The sequence below is a fragment of the Ranitomeya imitator genome, chromosome 5 (assembly GCF_032444005.1).
Source record: "Ranitomeya imitator isolate aRanImi1 chromosome 5, aRanImi1.pri, whole genome shotgun sequence".
Classification (NCBI taxonomy): Eukaryota; Metazoa; Chordata; class Amphibia; order Anura; family Dendrobatidae; genus Ranitomeya; species Ranitomeya imitator.
In genome coordinates, this window is record NC_091286.1 from 145,233,838 (window position 1) to 145,253,057 (window position 19,220).

At 46.0% G+C, this 19,220-nt stretch overlaps 1 protein-coding gene across 1 annotated transcript in view; it reads right to left on the bottom strand.

The window, feature by feature from the left end:
- The window catches only part of IGF2R (insulin like growth factor 2 receptor), a 249,543-nt gene that overhangs the window by 51,461 nt on the left and 178,862 nt on the right, over positions 1–19,220 (bottom strand). Inside the window, exons 34-35 of the mRNA XM_069769196.1 lie at positions 17,673–17,935; positions 17,179–17,379 (exon numbers count right to left, since the gene is read on the bottom strand). Coding sequence (XP_069625297.1) covers positions 17,179–17,379; positions 17,673–17,935 — 464 coding nt within the window. The remainder of the gene's footprint in view (positions 1–17,178; positions 17,380–17,672; positions 17,936–19,220) is intronic.

A 19,220-nucleotide genomic window follows, 5' to 3' on the forward strand; every position in this document is an offset into this window, starting at 1 on the left:
AATGTCGCGGTGACCCAAAAAACGTAATTCTGGCGTTTCGATTTTTTTTCTCGCTACGCCGTTTAGCAATCAGGTTAATGCTTTTTTTTAATTGATAGATCGGGCGATTCTGAACGCGGTGATACCAAATATGTGTAGATTTGATTTTTTTTTTATTTATTTTGATTGGGGCGAAAGGGGGGTGATTTAAACTTTTATTTTTTTTTTTATTTTCTTCACATTTTTTTTTTTTTTTTTTACTTTTGCCATGCTTCAATAGCCTCCATGGGAGGCTAGAAGCACGCACAGCACGATCGCCTCTGCTACATAGCAGCGATCTGATGTTCGCTGCTATGTAGCAGAAAATCAGGTGTGCTGTGAGCACCGACCACAGGGTGGCGCTCACAGCTACCGGCGATCAGTAACCATAGAGGTCTCTAGGACCTCTATGGTTACAATGTACAAGCAGCGCCGACCTCCGATCATGTGACGGGGGTCAGCGATGCCGTCATTTCCGGCCGCCCGGACGGATGCGGTAGTTAAATGCCGCAGTCTGCATTTGACAGCGGCATTTAACTAGTTAATAGGTGCGGTCAGATCGGGATCCTGCCTGCGCCTATTACGGGCACATGTCAGCTGTTCAAAACAGCTGACATGTCCCGGCTTTGATGCGGGCTCACCGCCGGAGCCCGCATCAAAGAGGGGCTTCTGACCTCGGACGTACTATCCCGTCCGAGGTCAGAGAGGGGTTAAAACTTTAGTGCAGCGAGATTGGTACAGTGTGACAGACAGGCAGTGACACAGAAAAGTTCTAAATAGTGATGAGTGAGTGTTCTTGTTACTCGGGTTTTCCCGAGCATGCTCTGGTGACCTCCAAGTATTTGTTATTGCTCGGAGATATAGTTTTCATTGCCTCAGTTGCATGATTTACGGCTTACAGATACGCTGAAAAGATGTGGGAATTTCCTAACAAACGGGCATTCCTCACATGTATTCAACGCATCTGGAAGCCGTAAATCAAGCAACTGAGGCGATGAAAACTACATCTCCGAGCAATAACAAATACTCAGAGGTCACCCGAGCGTGCTCAGGAAAACCTGAGCAACGAGTACACTCGCTCATCACTAGTTCTAAACAAACGTGTTTTAATGTCCAGAACTCACGAAGTAAACAGCACACGGTATCCTCTAGATCGCAGCTGGGTATCAAGACAGTCCATATCCGAGACCGGTTGACGTGGGCGACTGCACCACCGTGCAACACTGAGGGGTGCCAGGCCTTTTGGCTTCGCTTGGCTCAGTGTTACTTCACACAGGTTGAGCTTTGCAGAGGCACTTGCTCTGCAAGTTTGCAGACCAAAACTGACACACCCAACCCTTTTTTTGCTGCAGGTTTTTTTTTTTGTTAAAAGGGAATCCGTCACCTAATTTTGGCCCTATAAACTGTGGCCACCGCCATCAGAGGCTTATCTACAGCATTCTGTAATTCTTTAGATAAGCCCTCGATGTAACCTGAAAGATAAGAAAAACAAGTTATATTATACTCACCTGGGGGGGCGAGGAGGGGGGAAGGAGGTCCGGTCCGGTGGGTGTCGCAGGTCTGGGTCCGGCGCATCGCATGGAGATGGGAGGCGCCGGACCTGTGACGCCCATCGCACCAGACCTAATCGGGACCACCCCTGGGCGAGCATAATCTAACTTGCTTTTCTTATCTTTCAGGTTACATTGGGGGCTTATCTACAGCATTACAGAATGCTGTAAATAAGCCCCTGATGGCGGTGGCCGCAGTTTATAGGGCCAAAATTAGGTGACATTCGCTTTAACCTGTTTCTTCCTTCAGACGGAATAGTACGTCCGATGGCAGTAGCCCCGCTTTGATGTGGGCTCCAGCAGTGAGCCCGCATCAAAGCCGGGACATGTCAGCAGTTTTTAACAGCTGACATGTGCCCGCAATAGGTGGAATCGCGATCCACCCACACCTACTAAACCAGTTAAATGCACCACCATGCTACGCTGAGGGGTGCCAGTCCTTTTGGTTATTCTTGGCTCTATGTTACTTCACACAGGCTGAACTTTGCAGAGCCACCTGCTCTGCACGATTGCAAAGCAAGACTGACACGCCCAACCCTTTGCTGCAGGTTTTTTTTTTTTTTTTTAATGAGATCTGTGACTATTTGCCACTTGTAATAGCTTGCCCAAGACCAAGCACTTATTCACTTATTTTGCACTGCAATCACAACTATGCCACTGACTGCAATGCACTCCAGCGGCCTCAATATGCTTCTGTGTGCATCCGTAGGGACACATAGCGACCCTCGCATATAACACGTGTCGCTGCCTCACATACCCCCACCTCTGTTCAACCTTGCGGGGTTTAACATTTGTTACCATATAGGAGGCCGGTAACAGGGCATCCGTATTTCCCTGCGACTTCCCTGACCGATGTTCCACGGTGGAATAAAATTCTGCAGAGAGAAAAACCATCTGGTGACCCGAGCATTCCTCTCCTTGGCATTTCTCATCCATACCAAGGGTGAATAATCTGTCACCAAGAGAAACTGTCGACTCAGTAAATAATAGCGTACGGACTCCAAGGCCAACTTAATGGCAAGGCACTCCTTCTCCACTACGCTATAATATTTCTTAGCCGGGGTGAGTTTCCTACTTAGGTAGGTGACCGGATGTTCCTCTCCATTCACCTCCTGCGACAGGAGCGCTCCTAGATCCACGTTAGAGGCATCCGTCTGCACAATGAAGGTTTTCCTAAAGTTGAGGATGGTGAGAAATGGCTGTCCACATAACGCTGGTTTTGGGGACAGGAATGCTTCCTCTTCTTGAGGATTCCACTGGACCATAACCGACTTCTTACCCTTTAACAGGTCAGTTAGGAGTGCTGATCTCCCTGCAAAATTGGGTAATTGGGTATAAACCAGCGATATTACCCAATGGTGCTGAGGAATGTCCTCACCTGTTGTGTACTTAGCGGCTTGGGCCAGTTTTAGATGGCAATCTTATTTATTTTGGGATTGATAACCCCGCGGCCAATCACAAATCCTAAGTAAGGGGCTTTTGCGAGTCCTATCGCACATTTTTTGGGTTCACTGTTAACCCCACGTTTAATCCCAACAGAACTGCTTGTACATGGGACAGGTGGGTATTCCAGTTAGCACTAAAGATGACTATGTTGTCTAAATACACCGACGCGTACTTCCGATAAGGCTCTAACCCCATGTCCATCAGCCTTTGGAATGTGGCCGGAGCCCCAGGTAATCCAAAAGGCAAGACGACAGTGATAGAGACCCTCTGGCATTACAAATGCGGTCTTTTCTTACTGGGACCTGCCAGTAACCTTTGGGGAGATCAAGCATGGTGAAGTACTGGGCCTCCCCCAGTCTCTAAATTATCTCGTCAACCCAGAGCATTGGATAGAAATCAAACTTGGATACCTCATTTAGTTTCCTGAAGTCATTGCAAAAACATAATGACCCCCTCTGGCTTCAGAATTAGTACAATGGGGCTAGCCCACTGACTCCGGGATTTCTCGATGACTCCCAACTGAAGCATTTGCTTCACTTCGGCCGCGATGGCTTGGCTCCAGGCTTCTGGCAGTCATAGTTTTATACGCACCCTTACCCGGAGCAAGGTGACAATGTTATGCTGGATCACAGCGGTCCGCCCTGGCAGCTCTGAGAATACGTCTGTATTCTCTTGAACCAGAACCCAAGCTTGAAGTCGCTGCTGTCTTGAGAGCGTCATTTATTTTAACCTGACCCCCAGCCACGTCCTTGGCCGGTGACAGATGGTTGCCTGTTGGTACGAATTAAGTCGTGTCCGTGATCAAACATTCCCGGTCCTTCCAGGCTTTTAGAAGGTTTACATGGTACAATTGTTTGGGTTTTCTCTTTCCAGGCTGGTGTACTCTATAACTCACTTCCCCCGTATCTTATACGGCCCTTGCCACTGCACAGCCTGGGCATCCATCAGATGCTCATTTACTATGGGCCTGAATGCTGTAATCCAGTCCTGCATGCTTGCCATGTGCTCTATCACACTCTGATGCAGAGTTGGCTCCTGTTCCTACGTCTAGCAACCCCCTCGGATGCTTGTCATACAATAGCTCAAACTGTGAGAAACCCATGGTTACCTGTGGTACCTCGCGGATAGCGAACATTAGGTAGGGCAAAAACATGTCCCAGTCTCTCTTGTCCTTGGAGACTACCTTTAAAGCATGGATTTAAGGGTCTTCTTAAACCTCTCTAACCTGTTTTTGGGTGGTATACCGACGTGTGTAGCTGTTTTGATCCGGAGCAGCTTACATAGCTTCTTGAACATAAAGGGAGTCCCCTGATTTGTGAGGATCTCCTTTAGTAGCTCAAGGTGATAAAACATTGCAAACAGCTTGGGGTCTATTAGTTTTGCCGAGCTGTGGCAGAGAGCTATCACCTCTGGGTACCGCATGGCGTAGTCCACTATGACCAAAATATGTTGAGGCAGTAAAGTATGGTTTAGACTGAATCAACATAAAATGGCACATGTTGCATGTGATCTGCTGAGGGTAGATGGAGTCATTAACTATACTTAATATTCTCTGTGTATGTCCTCCAGGACTTTTATCAGCTTTTCTGCCTCCTCTATTAAATTATGTGTTTAGTACAGATTTATCTTCACTGCGGCTGCATCGAAGATCCTGTCCATTGTAATTTTGTGAAGAATGCATTACAACTGTTCATCGGCCATGGGCGGATTTGACTATAGGTCCCACCAGATCCATTGCTATCCACTCAAATGGTAACTATAATGGGTAGAGGTATCAATGGACTCCGGAAATGCATAGTGGGTGTGGCAAGTTGGTACTAGAGACTGAACTCAATACCTCTGGACCTCAGCATAAATCACAGACCAAAAAAACAAAAAACAAAAAAAACTGCAGTATTTGCTCCTGTGCCATTTTGGCCCACAAGTGCCTTCTCAGCATGAGCGTGTGAGCCATTTTGAGCACCGCCCGACGGTAGGACTGGGGCACTAAGAGTGCTTCCACCACTTAATTCCGTATTTTATTCACCCTGTATAATAAATCCCAGTGGATAGCCAGGCGGGGGGGAAAACTGCCTCGGCACCCGTTTGCTAAGGCATTCCATTTATTTCCATCACCCTTTCTTGTGCCCCGGCCAGAGTGAGATCCTGGAGATGAGCTGTTCTGAACTTACAAGGGGAAACTTCCAGCTCGGAAATCGGTGGGGTCTCCTTGACCTCTCCTGTCAATACCTCTAGGGGAAACTTATCGGGGTTACACTCTGTCCATAGGTTGGCGACCCCTATGGCAGGTATCCCTGTCTCGGGATCTTCGGGTTCTGTGCCCGGAATAACATTTACCATGGGAGGGTTAACCCTGGTCTCCCACAGGGATCAGAATAGGGGTAAGTCTCTTCCCAACACAGTCCCATACGGAAGGCTCTTCATCACTCCCACCACATGCTTTATTTCTCCACACGGTGTGGAAAAAGTAACCTCCGCGGTTGGGTACTCTCAGAGCTCCTCATGTATACACACCACCCCCACTTTCTGTCTATTAGGGTTGTCCTCGGCTAAAAGGGACCCATGGATCAGAGTCACTAAGCTCCCCGATAACAAGAGAGCCTCCGTTTGGTACCCGTTGACGAGTACTTGGCACAGTTGGGGTTCGCTGCCGGCAGTGACTGTAGTTGCAGTGCAGTCTGACTGGGCGTACATAGACATACGGCTAGTATACCCGAAGTCCATGGGTTCAGCTGTCAGGGGGCAGTGGGCAGCCACATGTCCAGTCCCTTAGCACCGCCAACACTTAATAGCTGCAGCACGAGTAGACCTTGGGGCCGACTTAGCGGAATCGGGTCTCTTGTCACTCTCACTTCGTGTTACCCCCTCAGTACGAGCTCGGTCCTGGTTGGCCCCAGCAGAGGGTCAGGGACCTATCCCTGGCGGTGCCCGACGTGACAGTCGCAGTGGAGCACTGTCCTGTATTAAGTCCTGAGAGGCCATATACCGCTCAACCAGTCCAACCACCTGGTTCAGAGTGGCCAGGTCCCCTTGCCCCACCCAACACTGAATGGCTGCTGGAAGAGCCCTCACCAGCCAATCGCCCACCACCCTCTTTACCATTTGGAAAGGAGTTAAGGGCTCAAGCTGAAGCCTTTTTTTTTTTTTTACCAGCTTCAGCAAGTCATATGCCTGAAATCTGGAGGGACGAGACTCCGCAAAGGACCACTGGTATACCCGCTGAGCACGCACATATGTATTAACCCATAGTCGGGCAAGAATCTCACCTCTTAGCTTGTCATAGAGAAGCACATCGTCCCTACTGAGGTCTAGGTAGGCCTTCTGGGCATCTCTTGTCAGGAAAGGAGCCACCACTTCAGCCCACTGGGTCATCGGCAGGGTCCACTGGGTCTCCCACTCATCTTCAGCGCTGACCGGACTTTGTACCGGGCCTCCGAAAGGAACGTGGTCGCTGGTGTGGACATCTCTCGCAGAGCTGAAATCTGTTACAGGATCAGCTCATTCGTTTTCTGTTGCTGCTGATACAGCAGCTGCTGCTGGTGATTGCGTTGCTGCAATTGGAGCTGCTCTGGCTGCCATTGCTCTTGTAGTTGCCGCTGAAAGTGCAGCTGTTTGGTGAGGACCGTTGCAGGCTTAATTACTGACAAGCAGCAGCCTTTGGGTATGCCTCAGTTCACATTGCCTGCATTCTCCAACCATATGTAGTGCAGCGGGGTTGGTGCAGTCTGACAGACAGGCACTGACCCAGGAAAATTCAAAACAAACCTGTTTTAATGTCCAGAACTCACAAAGTAAACAGCACACGGTATGCTCCGGATCGCATCCGGGAATCCGTATCATAGACCGGTTGCTTTTGGCGACTGCACCACTGCACTACACTGAGGGGTGCCAGGCCTTTTTGCTTCGCTTGACTTCGTGTTACTTCACACAGGTTGAGCTTTGCAGAGCCACCTGCTCTGCAAGTTTGCAGACGAAAACCGACACACCCAAACCTTTTTGCTGCAGGTTGTTTTTTTTTTAACCCGTTTCTGTCATCAGACGGAATAGTACGTCCGATGGCAGTACCCCCGCTTTGATGTGGGCTCCGGCAGTGAGCCCGCATCAAAGCCGGAACATGTCATGTTTTGAACAGCTGACATGTGCCCGCAATAAGCGCGGGTGGTATTGCGAACCACCTGCACCTATTAGCTAGTTAAATGCTGCTGTCAACAAGAGCACCGGTGACCCCGGTCACGTGATCAGGGGTCATCGGCACGTCAACCAGAGGTCTCCTGGAGACCTCTATGGTTGTTGATGCTGAATTGCTGTGAGTGCCACCCTGTGGTCGGCTCTCATAGAAATGCTTTAAAGGGAACCTGTCACCCCGTTTTTTGAGATTGAGCTATAAATACTGTTAAATAGGGCCTGCGCTGTGTGTTCCTATAGTGTATGTAGTGTACCCCGATTCCCCATGTATGCTGAGAAATAACTTACCAAAGTCGCCGTTTTCGCCTGTCAATCAGGCTGGTCAGGTCGGGAGGGCGTGGTGACATCGCTGGTTCTTCCTCAGCTTTACGTTGGTGGCGTAGCGGCGTAGTGGTGAAGACACAGCGCGCGATCTGCGCTGTCATCCCTTTCGTCGGTGGGGGCGGCCATCTTCCTGGGGCCGCGCGTGCGCAGATCGAGTGCTCTGCTGCACGGGGCTTCAGGAAAATGGCCGCGGGATGCCGCGCGTGCGCATTAGAGATCGCGGCGGCCATTTTCCCAAAGCCGAGTTTTCCTGAAGCCCCGTGCAGCAGAGCACTCGATCTGCGCACGCGCGGCCCCAGGAAGATGGCCGCCCCCACCGACGAAAGGGATGACAGCGCAGATCGCGCGCTGTGTCTTCACCACTACGCCACTACGCCACCAACGTAAAGCTGAGGAAGAACCAGCGATGTCACCACGCCCTCCCGACCTGACCAGCCTGATTGACAGGCGAAAACGGCGACTTTGGTAAGTTATTTCTCAGCATACATGGGGAATCGGGGTACACTACATACACTATAGGAACACACAGCGCAGGCCCTATTTAACAGTATTTATAGCTCAATCTCAAAAAACGGGGTGACAGGTTCCCTTTAATTCTACTATAGAGACGCGATCTGAGCATCGCTTCTATGTAGCAGAGCCAATCAAGTTGTGCCAGCTTCTAGCCTCCAATGGAGGCTATTGAAGCATGGCAAAAGTAATAAAAAAAAAAAAAGGTTTTAAAAATATGAAAAAAATAAAAATAATGAAAAGTTCAAATCGCCCCCTTTCACCCCATTCAAAATAAAACAAAAAAAAAAAACAATCAAACATACACGTTATCGCCATGTCCAAAATCACCCAAACAATTAAAAAAAAGGGTTAACCTGATCGCTAAACGGCATAGCAGTAAAAAAAAAGTCAAATCGCCAGAATTACGTTCTTTTTTGGTCACAGACATTGAATTAAAATGCAATAATTGGTGATCAAAAGAACGTATCTGCACGAAAAGGGTATTATTAGAAATGTCAGTTCGGCACGCAAAAAATAAGCCCTCACCCAACCCCAGATCACGAAAAATGGAGATGCTACGTGTATCGGAAAATTGTGCAATTTTTTCTCACCACTTAAATAAAAAATAACCTAGACATGCTGGATGTTCATAGATCGTGGGAACTTACCTAGAAAGCTCCCAGGCTTTCTAGGAAAGTTCCCACGATCTATGAACATCCAGCAGGGGGCGCCTCACTGCAAATGAAGCTAAATATAGCTCATTGATCTATATTTAGACTCATTCTCCGGGGTTTTGCAGCGAGGAGTAGCATTGCATTAGCAAAGCTCCTTGCTGCAAAATGTTTTAACCCCTTCAGAAGGATTTACATCGTGTGGAAGTAGTAGTGTGGAATCTGCAAAAAAAATGGAGAGAAGACATGGTTTACTGTATGTAAACCATGTCTCAAATCATGTCGGGTTTTAGGAAGGAGAAAGAAAAAGCCGGTAATTGAATTACCGGCTTTCAAGCTGTATAGCGCTGGAAAAAATAGTAATATATATATAGACAGTATATATATATATTTTTTTTTCTTTTTGGGACACATGGATCATTTCTATAGCGGTATGTTGGTTTTGCAAGCCTGCGAGAAAACCACGCAGTACGGATGCCATACGGATTACATACGGAGGATGCCATGCGCAAAAAACGCTGACACACCCTGCCTACGGAGGAGCTACGGACCACTATTTTCGGGACATTTCAGCGTATTACGGCCGTAATATACGGACCGTATTTTCATACGCTGAGTGTGAAGCCGGCCTTAAGGATATAGTCGAGCATGAGATCAATCTGTACCACTATGGCTCCCCTTTTATTCTGTGCCTGATAAGCATGAGAGATACGATTATACTGGAACAATTCAGACCGTGGCAACTGAAATTCTTCCTGCAACTCCTCAAATGTTTTAAGTCTGCCCTGACTTATCAGCTGTCCCAGCCGTTTAATACCTGCTGCAGACCAAAAGTGAAAACCCTCCCTCTGCCTAAATTCCGGTAGATAAATGTTGTCCCAAATAGGCGAGAATCTGGTGAACTCACTCACTTCCCTAATGAGTTTGACTTTTTCCCATACTCTGTGAATTAATTTGATAGTGCACCCCTGTGAACCCATTTTTTTTTTAATTGTCCTCCCTCCAAACTGTCACTCAAAACGTCTGCCTGTAGTAAGAACCTCAAGCTATTAGGTATTTGCACACTCCCTGCCTCCTCCCCCCATCCTTTGAGATGTTGACACTGTGCTGCTAAAGGTACCTTCACACATAACGATATTGTTAACGATATCGTTGCATTTTGTGACGTAGCAACGATATCGTTAATGAAATCGTTATGTGTGACAGCGACCAACGATCAGGCCCCTGCCGGGGGATCGTTGGTCGCTGAACAAAGTCCAGAACTTTATTTCGTCGCTGGATCTCCCGTGGACATCGCTGGATCGGCGTGTGTGACACCGATCCAGCGATGTCTTCACTGGTAACCAGGGTAAACATCGGGTAACTAAGCGCAGGGCCGCGCTTAGTAACCCGATGTTTACCCTGGTTACCATCCTAAAAGTAAAAAAACAAACAGTACATACTTACCTACCGCTGTCTGTCCCCCGGCGCTGTGCTCTGCACTCCTCCTGCACTGGCTGTGAGCGTCGGTCAGCCGGAAAGCAGAGCGCTGACGTCACCGCTCTGCTTTCCGGCCGCTGTGTTCACACAGACAGTACAGGAGGAGTGCAGAGAAGCAGAGCGCCGGGGACAGACAGCGTTAGGTAAGTATGTACTGTATGTTTTTTTTACTTTTAGGATGGTAACCAGGGTAAACATCGGGTTACTAAGAACGACCCTGCGCTTAGTTACCCGATGTTTACCCTGGTTACCGGCATCGTTGGTCGCTGGAGAGCCGTCTGTGTGACAGCTCTCCAGCGACCAAACAGCGACGCTGCAGCGATCCGGATCGTTGTCGGTATCGCTGCAGCGTCGCTTAATGTGAAGGGGCCTTAAGAAGTATAGCCATGGATTAGGAAGTGCAAGACCCCCCTCTGTTTTGGCCCTCTGAAGTATCTCCTGTTTAAACCTAGGACTCTTTCCTCCCCATATTAATTCCCCAAACAAAGACCTAATCTTACGGAATCTGCATTGTGTAATCCAAATGGGAGAGTTATGTAGCACGTACAACAACTGTGGCATTACAATCATCTTTAAGAGGTTCACCCTACCAACCACCGATAAATGTAATTTGTTCCATGCCGCAATCTTGGTACAAATTTTCTGCATTAACGGACTTAAATTCAGTTCCTCAAAGGTAGTTAGAGGAAGAGCAATCTGAATACCCAAATATTTGAATTTTTGAACAATCTTTAATTTTGTGGTTATCGCCCTCTCTCTACTGCCAATACTGTCCCCCTCAATCAACAACATACAAGACTTATCCCAGTATATGGTGAGACCTGAAAACTGACCAAACTCCTCAATCAAAGCAACCGCATTGCACAGGGACCTTTCAGAATCCTCCAGGAACAACAAAATATCGTCATTATATAATGCAATTTTGTCTTCCCTCCTACCATAGATGAAACCTCTAACCTCCTGAGCACCTCTTATTTTAGCCGCTAACGGCTCCACGGCCAGAGCGAAGAGCAACGGGGACAGCGGACACCCCTGTTTGGTACCCCTAAACAGCGGGAAACTCTCTGACAAATTATTATTAACTCTAATTTTTGCCGTTGGGAACGAGTACAGCAACTTAACCCAGGAGATGAATTTTGGACCAAACCCCAGGCGATCCAGTACCAACCACAAGTAACTCCACTCCACACAATCAAAGGCCTTGTGGGCATCTAAAGACACCACAACTCTTTTTCCGGCATTGTCTGCAGGAATTTGCATATTTAAAAATAGCCTTCTCAAGTTAATTGCCGTGGATTTATTGGGCATAAAGCCAGACTGGTCTGGGTGAATCAATTTATCAATCACTTGGGACAGCCTGTTCGCCAGGGCCTTCGCCAAAATCTTTATGTCAACCGTTAGAAGTGAAATTGGTCTATACGACTCCGGCTGTTGAGGATCTTTATCAGCTTTAGGAATAACCACCACAATGGCCTCTCTCATTGATGGAGGCAGCACTCCCCTCTCCAACGACTCAGAGAACACTCGCTCCAATTTGGGCATTAACTCTGAATTAAGAATTTTATAAACCTCTACCGGGATACCGTCCGTCCCCGGAGCCTTGCCCCCCAACCATATCCGCCAAAGCCGCCTTCAATTCTTCCTCCCCAAGCGGTCTATCCATCCACTCCCTTTCCTCTCTACCTAGTCTGGGTAAGTCAACCTCTTTCAGATATCTATTCATTTCCTCAGGACTTTTATCCACCCTAGAGGAATATAATTTACTATAAAATCTCCGAAAAACGTCTAAAGTTAACCCCAACCCCCCCCCTCCCCCCCCCCCCCCCCCGAGTAACCGTTTTACCTTCCTCTGTTCTTATGGAGTATACATGTGAAGAATCCCGAGGAAACGGAGTTACTGTCCATAAATAATCAGATTTTTATTAGTTAACAACCACAAAATTCTAATATTGATACAACAAGTTTCTACAATACATATAAATATAAACCTAAAACAAAAAAGAGGGGTAGTGGTAGCAAAAGAGATGGAAAGACACTGCGTGGATATACCCAATGCCAAAAGATCCTTTCATAAAGTGACTGCCCCCTGACGAAGCTGACGCGAAACGCGCGTTGGGGCCACTGCGTGGAGCGTCCTAACTGCCAGCATCTGGGTAAGATTTATCTGGGCACTTCTATATGTAGGTATTAATATACCTTTACTAAATAGCTTTCTGAGCCTTTGCGCACGGCTTAGTGTAATTGGCAACAACAATTGTCATGACGTACTTTGAATACTGTATAGTGCCCTGATCCTAGCCCAGCTCTCATTTGCACTAAGCACTTTATGAAAGGATCTTTTGGCATTGGGTATATCCACGCAGTGTCTTTCCATCTCTTTTGCTACCACTACCCCTCTTTTTTGTTTTAGGTTTATATTTATATGTATTGTAGAAACTTGTTGTATCAATATTAGAATTTTGTGGTTGTTAACTAATAAAAATCTGATTATTTATGGACAGTAACTCCGTTTCCTCATGATTATTTCTGTATTGTGGAGTGTCCAGCCTAGAATTGTGGCTCTCTTTGTGAGGCTCCCCCACTAGGGTTGTGAGCATGTTAGAGAAATCTGTGAAATTTTTCAATTTGGTCTTTTTCTGTTATGTGAAGAATCCCACTGCGCAGAAACCACCACCGAGAGCAAATGTCCTACCTTCTCTCCCTCAGAATAAAATGTTTCCTTTTGAAAGGCTCTCAACCTATCTGCCCTACGCATATGGAGTTCATCGACCGCTACCTGAGCCGCCCTCATACAAAGTTGCGCTTCTCTTGAATTCTGAGAGGCCAGTGTCTCTTCCGCCACCCTCAGTTCCTCCATCACTGCATTGTCTTGAATTTTAGACTTAGTATTATGTCTCGAGATGTCCCGGAATAAAATTCCTCTCAGGTATGCCTTCATGGTGTCCCACACTACAAGATTCCCTGCACTCCCTTCATTAATCCTGAAAAACTCCCCGAGTTCAGTTCCCACCTGTTCCATATCCAAATACTGTAGCCAGGAGGGGTGAAATTTCCATCCCAACACCGTCAGACCACTCTTCCCAGTCATTTGTACCAAGACCAGTACTGGGCTATGGTCTGATATTACTCTAGGCCTATACTCCACCTCATGTATTAGATTATTCACCCCCCCATTTCCCAAAGCCACATCAATGCGAGATAAAGATCTGTATGTTGCTGAATAACATGAGTAGGCATATGTCCTAGGATTACGCACCCGTCACAAATCTATCCATCCTATTTCTCTTAGATAATTTCCAAAAGGAGTAGAGTTCCCTTCACTTCTCAACTCCGCATGTCTACCCTTGTCCCAGTGATCATTAGATATATTGTTCACATCCCCCACTATAAGGAGGGGCACCTCATCCCACCTACCCGTAATTTCCAGAATCTCCTGTATCTTTTTCTTGGAATACGGTGGTGGAATATAAATTGACACAATACAAATTAACCTGTTAAATATCTTGCATACTAAAAACACAAATTGGCCGTCTTTATCGGTGGTTACCTCAATCTCTACAAGCGGAACACTAACGTGTATCAAAATTGACACACCTCTGGCATAATTTGAGAACGTTGAGTGATACGCCTTTCTCACCCATCTCTTCTGTAGAATAGCAACCTTTTCCTTCACTAGGTGAGTTTCCTGCAGACATATCACTGAAGGCCTCTGTTTCAGTACATATTGGAAAATAGCTGTTCTTTTAGTAGCATTTGCAAGGCCCCTAACATTCCAACTTAGGATTTTAACCTCCCCACCCATTAGCTTATAGAAACAATGAAAGAGTTCAAGCTCGCTAAGGTCTCAACCCCAACTCCCACCCCCTCCCTCCTCCCCCCCCCCCCATCCCCAATTCCCAACTGAAATAACTCTCTATCTCTCCCCTCTCTTAAGCCCACCCAACTCCTCTCTACTCTTAGAATATCAAAATAAACTCTCCCTCTCAATTTGAGATCTGGGAACGCTGTTTCACAGCCTAACGATAAAAACTCTGCGTTCCTTCAGCTCCCCCGCCCACCATAGCCAAAATGCAAATTCCGTTGCGCCGCCGAACACAACCTGATGATATCAATATACCATAAAGTCACAGTATAAGTACCAGTTAACTATCAAACCAAACATAACAGTGAAGGGTTAACAATTGCCTCAGTAGCACTTAAATCAGTTTCAGCGGGTCTGCCCCGTTCTGACATGCTTAGTATTGAGATCCAGCCATTGTGACGCCTCCTCTGGATTTTGGAAAAAATGCACCCGATCCAGAGCCACCACCCTTAATTTTGCTGGGTAAATCATTGAATAACGGACATCTAAGTCTCGCAACCTCCTCTTGACCTCTCCAAACTTCATCCGAAACTTTTGGACCGCCGCAGAGTAATCCGGATAAAGGGAGACCCGATTACCATCAATGGTCAGCTCATCACAATTCCTGGCTTTCCTCAACAAAATGTCTCGGTCCTGATAGTTCAGAATTTTAGCCAAGATAACTCTTGGGGCCGAGCCGGGGGGGAGGGGTCTGGTGGGCACACGGTGCGCTCTTTCAACGGCAAACATCTTAGTAAGGCCATCTTCACCCACAGCGTTTTTTAGCCATGCCTCAATATAAGCCGTGGGGTTGCTCCCTTCCGCCTTTTCTGGGACCCCCACAATCCTTAGGTTGTTCCTGCGGGATCGGTTTTCAAGGTTATGAGTCTTAAACTCCAGATCAGCAATACGTTGAATATACTTTTTTTCCCTGTTTAACAATTCACCAATCCGATCTTCTGCACTTCCAACCCTTTCTTCCACCTCTTCCACTCTCTTTTCAACTTTACGCATAGCAGAGTTTAAAGCGACCATCTCTCCCTTTAATTCATCCGCTCGTAGGTTTAGAGCCCCCAGGGCAGACTTACAGTACATCACCACTGAAAATATGTCCTTCAGAGTCGGCTCCTCCATTTCTGGCATGTCAGACTGTGCAGGCAGAACAGGTCCTGCGGCCCTGGTAGGAGATCCCTGGTCTGACCCACTGCACTGTAGCTGAGCCCCTCCTTCCTGCTGTTCTCCGGGGGCACCAGCTGCTCCAGACTCCACACTTCCAGCCTCTGACTGCAGATTTACAGCCTCCTCTGACCTGGCAAATCGCTCCAACTTAGCGATCACATCCATCTTCCTCTGATAAGCAGCACTTGCCCTCGCCGCCCCCTCTGCAGTCTCGGCGCCATCTTGGGCCTGTGAGCTTCCCGCAGCTGTCAGCTCCTTCTGTCTCCTGCGTGTCATCCTCAGATAAGATTCCGTTCCTTCGGGTCACACCTCGCTCCCCGAGACTATGTGCACTCCTGAGAGTATGATTTGCGTTCGGCGGCGCCTCTAAGGGGTTAATACAGAGATAATGAAGCGGGAGAGCTCTGTTGCACGTCTGTTCACATCGCCTGCTAGGCCACGCCCCCTTGCAGGTCAGTTTTAGCATTTAGTGAACCTAGCAAAAAAGTCACACAAAAAACAAGTGTGGGATTGCACTTTTTTCCCCCAATTTCACCGTACTTGGAATTTTTTTCCCGTTTTCTAGCACACGGCATGGTAAAACCAATGGTGTCGTTCAAACGTACAGCTCATCCCACAAAAAACAAGCCCTCACATGGCCATATTGACGGAAAAATAAAAAAGTTATGGCTCTGGGAAAGAGGAGAGAGAAAAACAAAAATGCAAAACCGAAAAAAAGAATGAGGTCTGTGGCCATGGGCCACTTGTAAGACCCGGCCTGGATGGAGATAACTGCCCCACTACCATTCTGTAGTTCGCTCCAAAAATAAAAGCACATGCCGGATTTTCCTAAATCTGCCTTTGGCAAATAGGTTGCCCAAGACCAAAACCAAACTTACTTTTATTTTGCACTGCAATCACAACTATGCCTGTGACTGCAATGCACTCCAGCAGCCTCAATACGCTTCTGTGTGCATCCTGGGGGACACAAAGCAACCCTCACATATAACACCTGTCGCTGCCTCACAGATGCATAACTTTCTATGTGTTGTCAGTAGGTCAACATAGATGTACAAGAGCTTTTTTTGTATGGGAGGTTTTTTTTTTTTTCTAAAGGAATTATTTTCAGGTAGATATATAGTGTATTGAGCAACATTTGTTTTTGTCATTTTGCAGGTGATAACAAAACTGTTGATTTTGGCAGAGCCAGCTGTAATTTTTATTCATAGGTTTGGTGGAGAGAGTTTTATTGGGACCTAAAAGAATTTTTCATAAATTCAAGAAGCTGCAGAACATGGCAGAACTAGGAGCCATAATTGAGCATCCCCAGATGATGATCTATTGGATGTGTGTGTGGGGGGGATTGCTTGGATGACACTGAGCCTGTACGCTCAGTCTAACCACTCAGATGCCAAAATCAATTGGGGCTATAACATCTAAGGGGCTAAACATCCTGGATCACAGTTATCTGGTTCTTAGCCTATGGAGCAGAGCAACAGCTGTAATTTATAGCTCATACTTAATGCCAATGACATCAGCTACAATCCTCAGACTGGGACATCACAGTGCCATACATCTATGGTCCGTGACTTTAACCACTACCTGATGTTAGTGCCATAAATATAAGGCAGATAATGGCGAAGAGTTAAAATTCAGTAGCATTTATATGGGATTTTTAGGAGAACCATGTAACACAAATGCCATATATTGTCATTAAGACTTGTCATTCATCAGGGCCAGACTGCTGTTGGGAAAAAAAACAAACAAAAAGCCACTCCTTATGGCTCTTTCAGTTCTAAACATGTTGACCATGACAAATATTGGAAAGCAGTGTTACAGACCTATTACATACAAATCTCTCTTTAGTACATGCTCAAGCTAATTGATGAAGGTCACAAATGATGGAATCTCTTCATTAATTCATGATGCCTAAATAGTGTATTTGAAATAAGACATTGAAACCAGATGTCCCTCTTTAAGGCAAGTGTATTTAGAGCATGTGCACTTCACTTACAGCACTTCCTTCGGGTGTCATTCTGCATACCGATGACCCAGGTGGACAATTTGCAACATGGCCCAATGGCTGGCAAATATTGATGTAAAAATCTGAATAGTTACTTTTCTCTGAACTTATCAGGACTTCATAATAACCAACGTGCTTGGTCAGAGGACTCAGATCAATGAGTGATGTGCCATTTCTGACAGAACATTTAATCTGAAATATAAAAAACCCCAAAAAATAACTAGAGTGATTTAAAAGAAGAAATTCTATGGATGACAAGAAAATGAAACTTTTTCAAGCAGAGATCTTGAAAACCATATGGAATAGAAACATAATATTGAAAAATGTACTGGTAGTCATTTTTTTATTATGCAATTAATACCCTTTAATTAATTAAATTGAAGCATCCCTTTTCTAGGATACTATTATTGCGTCATTTATTCCATGGCGCTTTACATGTGATGGGGGGAGATATAACACTTCCTTAACTTTGCAAGCATACATACCTCTTTTTCACAGACTAGAGGTGTGCGCCAAGAGAAGTGCCATGTACAAGTGTCACGTCTAAAGGATGTCAGGGAAGGGAGACTGCTGGCAGCCGTATCCACGCCACATACAAATGTAAAGATGCTACTGTGCTGGCTACTGGAGTGCCCGTCACAAGACTGCCCTCCGTAGTACGTTAGTTGTAGCACCTGGTCCACATAAGTGATTTGGCTCTGAGACATGCCTGCATTTATGAGTTTTCCATCTTCTGATACACAAACACCTGTCCAAGAGACAAAAAAAGGAGACAGAAACAGGATTTTGGTTAGTCACTGTAAAATCTGTTTCTCGGAGCCTTAATTGGGGGACACAGGAAACCACGGATGTATGATGCTGCCAATAGGAGACACTATGCACAAAAAAAATTAGCGCCTCCTCAGCAGTGGCAGCAGCATTCACCCATGGTTTCCTGTGTCCCCCAATGAAGCTATAGAGAAAAAGTTGTGTTCACACTTAATTTCTTAATAACAATCAACATATGCTCCACGTAATTTCAGCACAGATGTGAAACAGTGCCCCATTGATCTGGCATACACCAAAAGAATAACTTTATCATATTTGCTTGGCAGTACAATTACTTTAAGGGTATGTGCACACGTTCAGGTTTTTTCCACTTTTTTTGCGTTTTTTTCACGATAAAACCGCATTAGAAACCGCAGACATATGCATCCTATCATTTTTAATGCATTCTGCAATTTTTGTGCACATGATGCGCTTTTTCGCATCGCGGTAAAAAAAGCATCATGTTCATTAATTTTGCGTTTTTCCCGCTATTCTATGCATTTGGAAAAAAACGCATCAAAAACGCACAAAAAAACGCATCAAAAACGCATGCGGATTTCTGGCAGAAATGTCCGTTTTTTTGTCAGGAAAATTTCTGCCAGAAATCCTGACGTCTGCACATACCCTTAGGGAAAAGTATATAAGGAAAAAAAGTTGCTCCAGAGTAAGATTAAAAAATGCTTTATTTAGTAAATACTAAAGCAGCATGGCACTAGGCTTGCAGCAACAAGAAGAGAAAAAGTGACGTGTTTCAACTCAACCAAAATCTGGTCTTTATCTGAGCTCAGAATTTTACTCGAGTTAGAACAACTCTTTTTATTATATGTCATACATGTGATCAGGACAGAGGTCCGTGCATCCAGAGGATCAAAGTTGGTTGGGGAGCGGATCTATTCCCACTTCATTGGTGAACAGTATACGGTACCTTTTTATTTCAATGGGGTTCTTAAAGGCACTGTATGCCACTATAAAAAAAGATCTCTTAACTAAAGGCATTTAGTAGATGACAATATAACTAGTGACTTGGGGAAAAATATCAAAGAAAAAAAAGCATACTTCCTTACAAACACTAGGTCATAATACCAATGCACTAACAGGATGCAGCAGACCCCCATGATAAAGGCGGGGGAAGCACAAGTGAAAAATACTGAGGAAACAACCACTCACACCAAGCATTAATGGAGGAGGTGGATGCCTAGGATTATAAATGCACATGGATAAAGCTT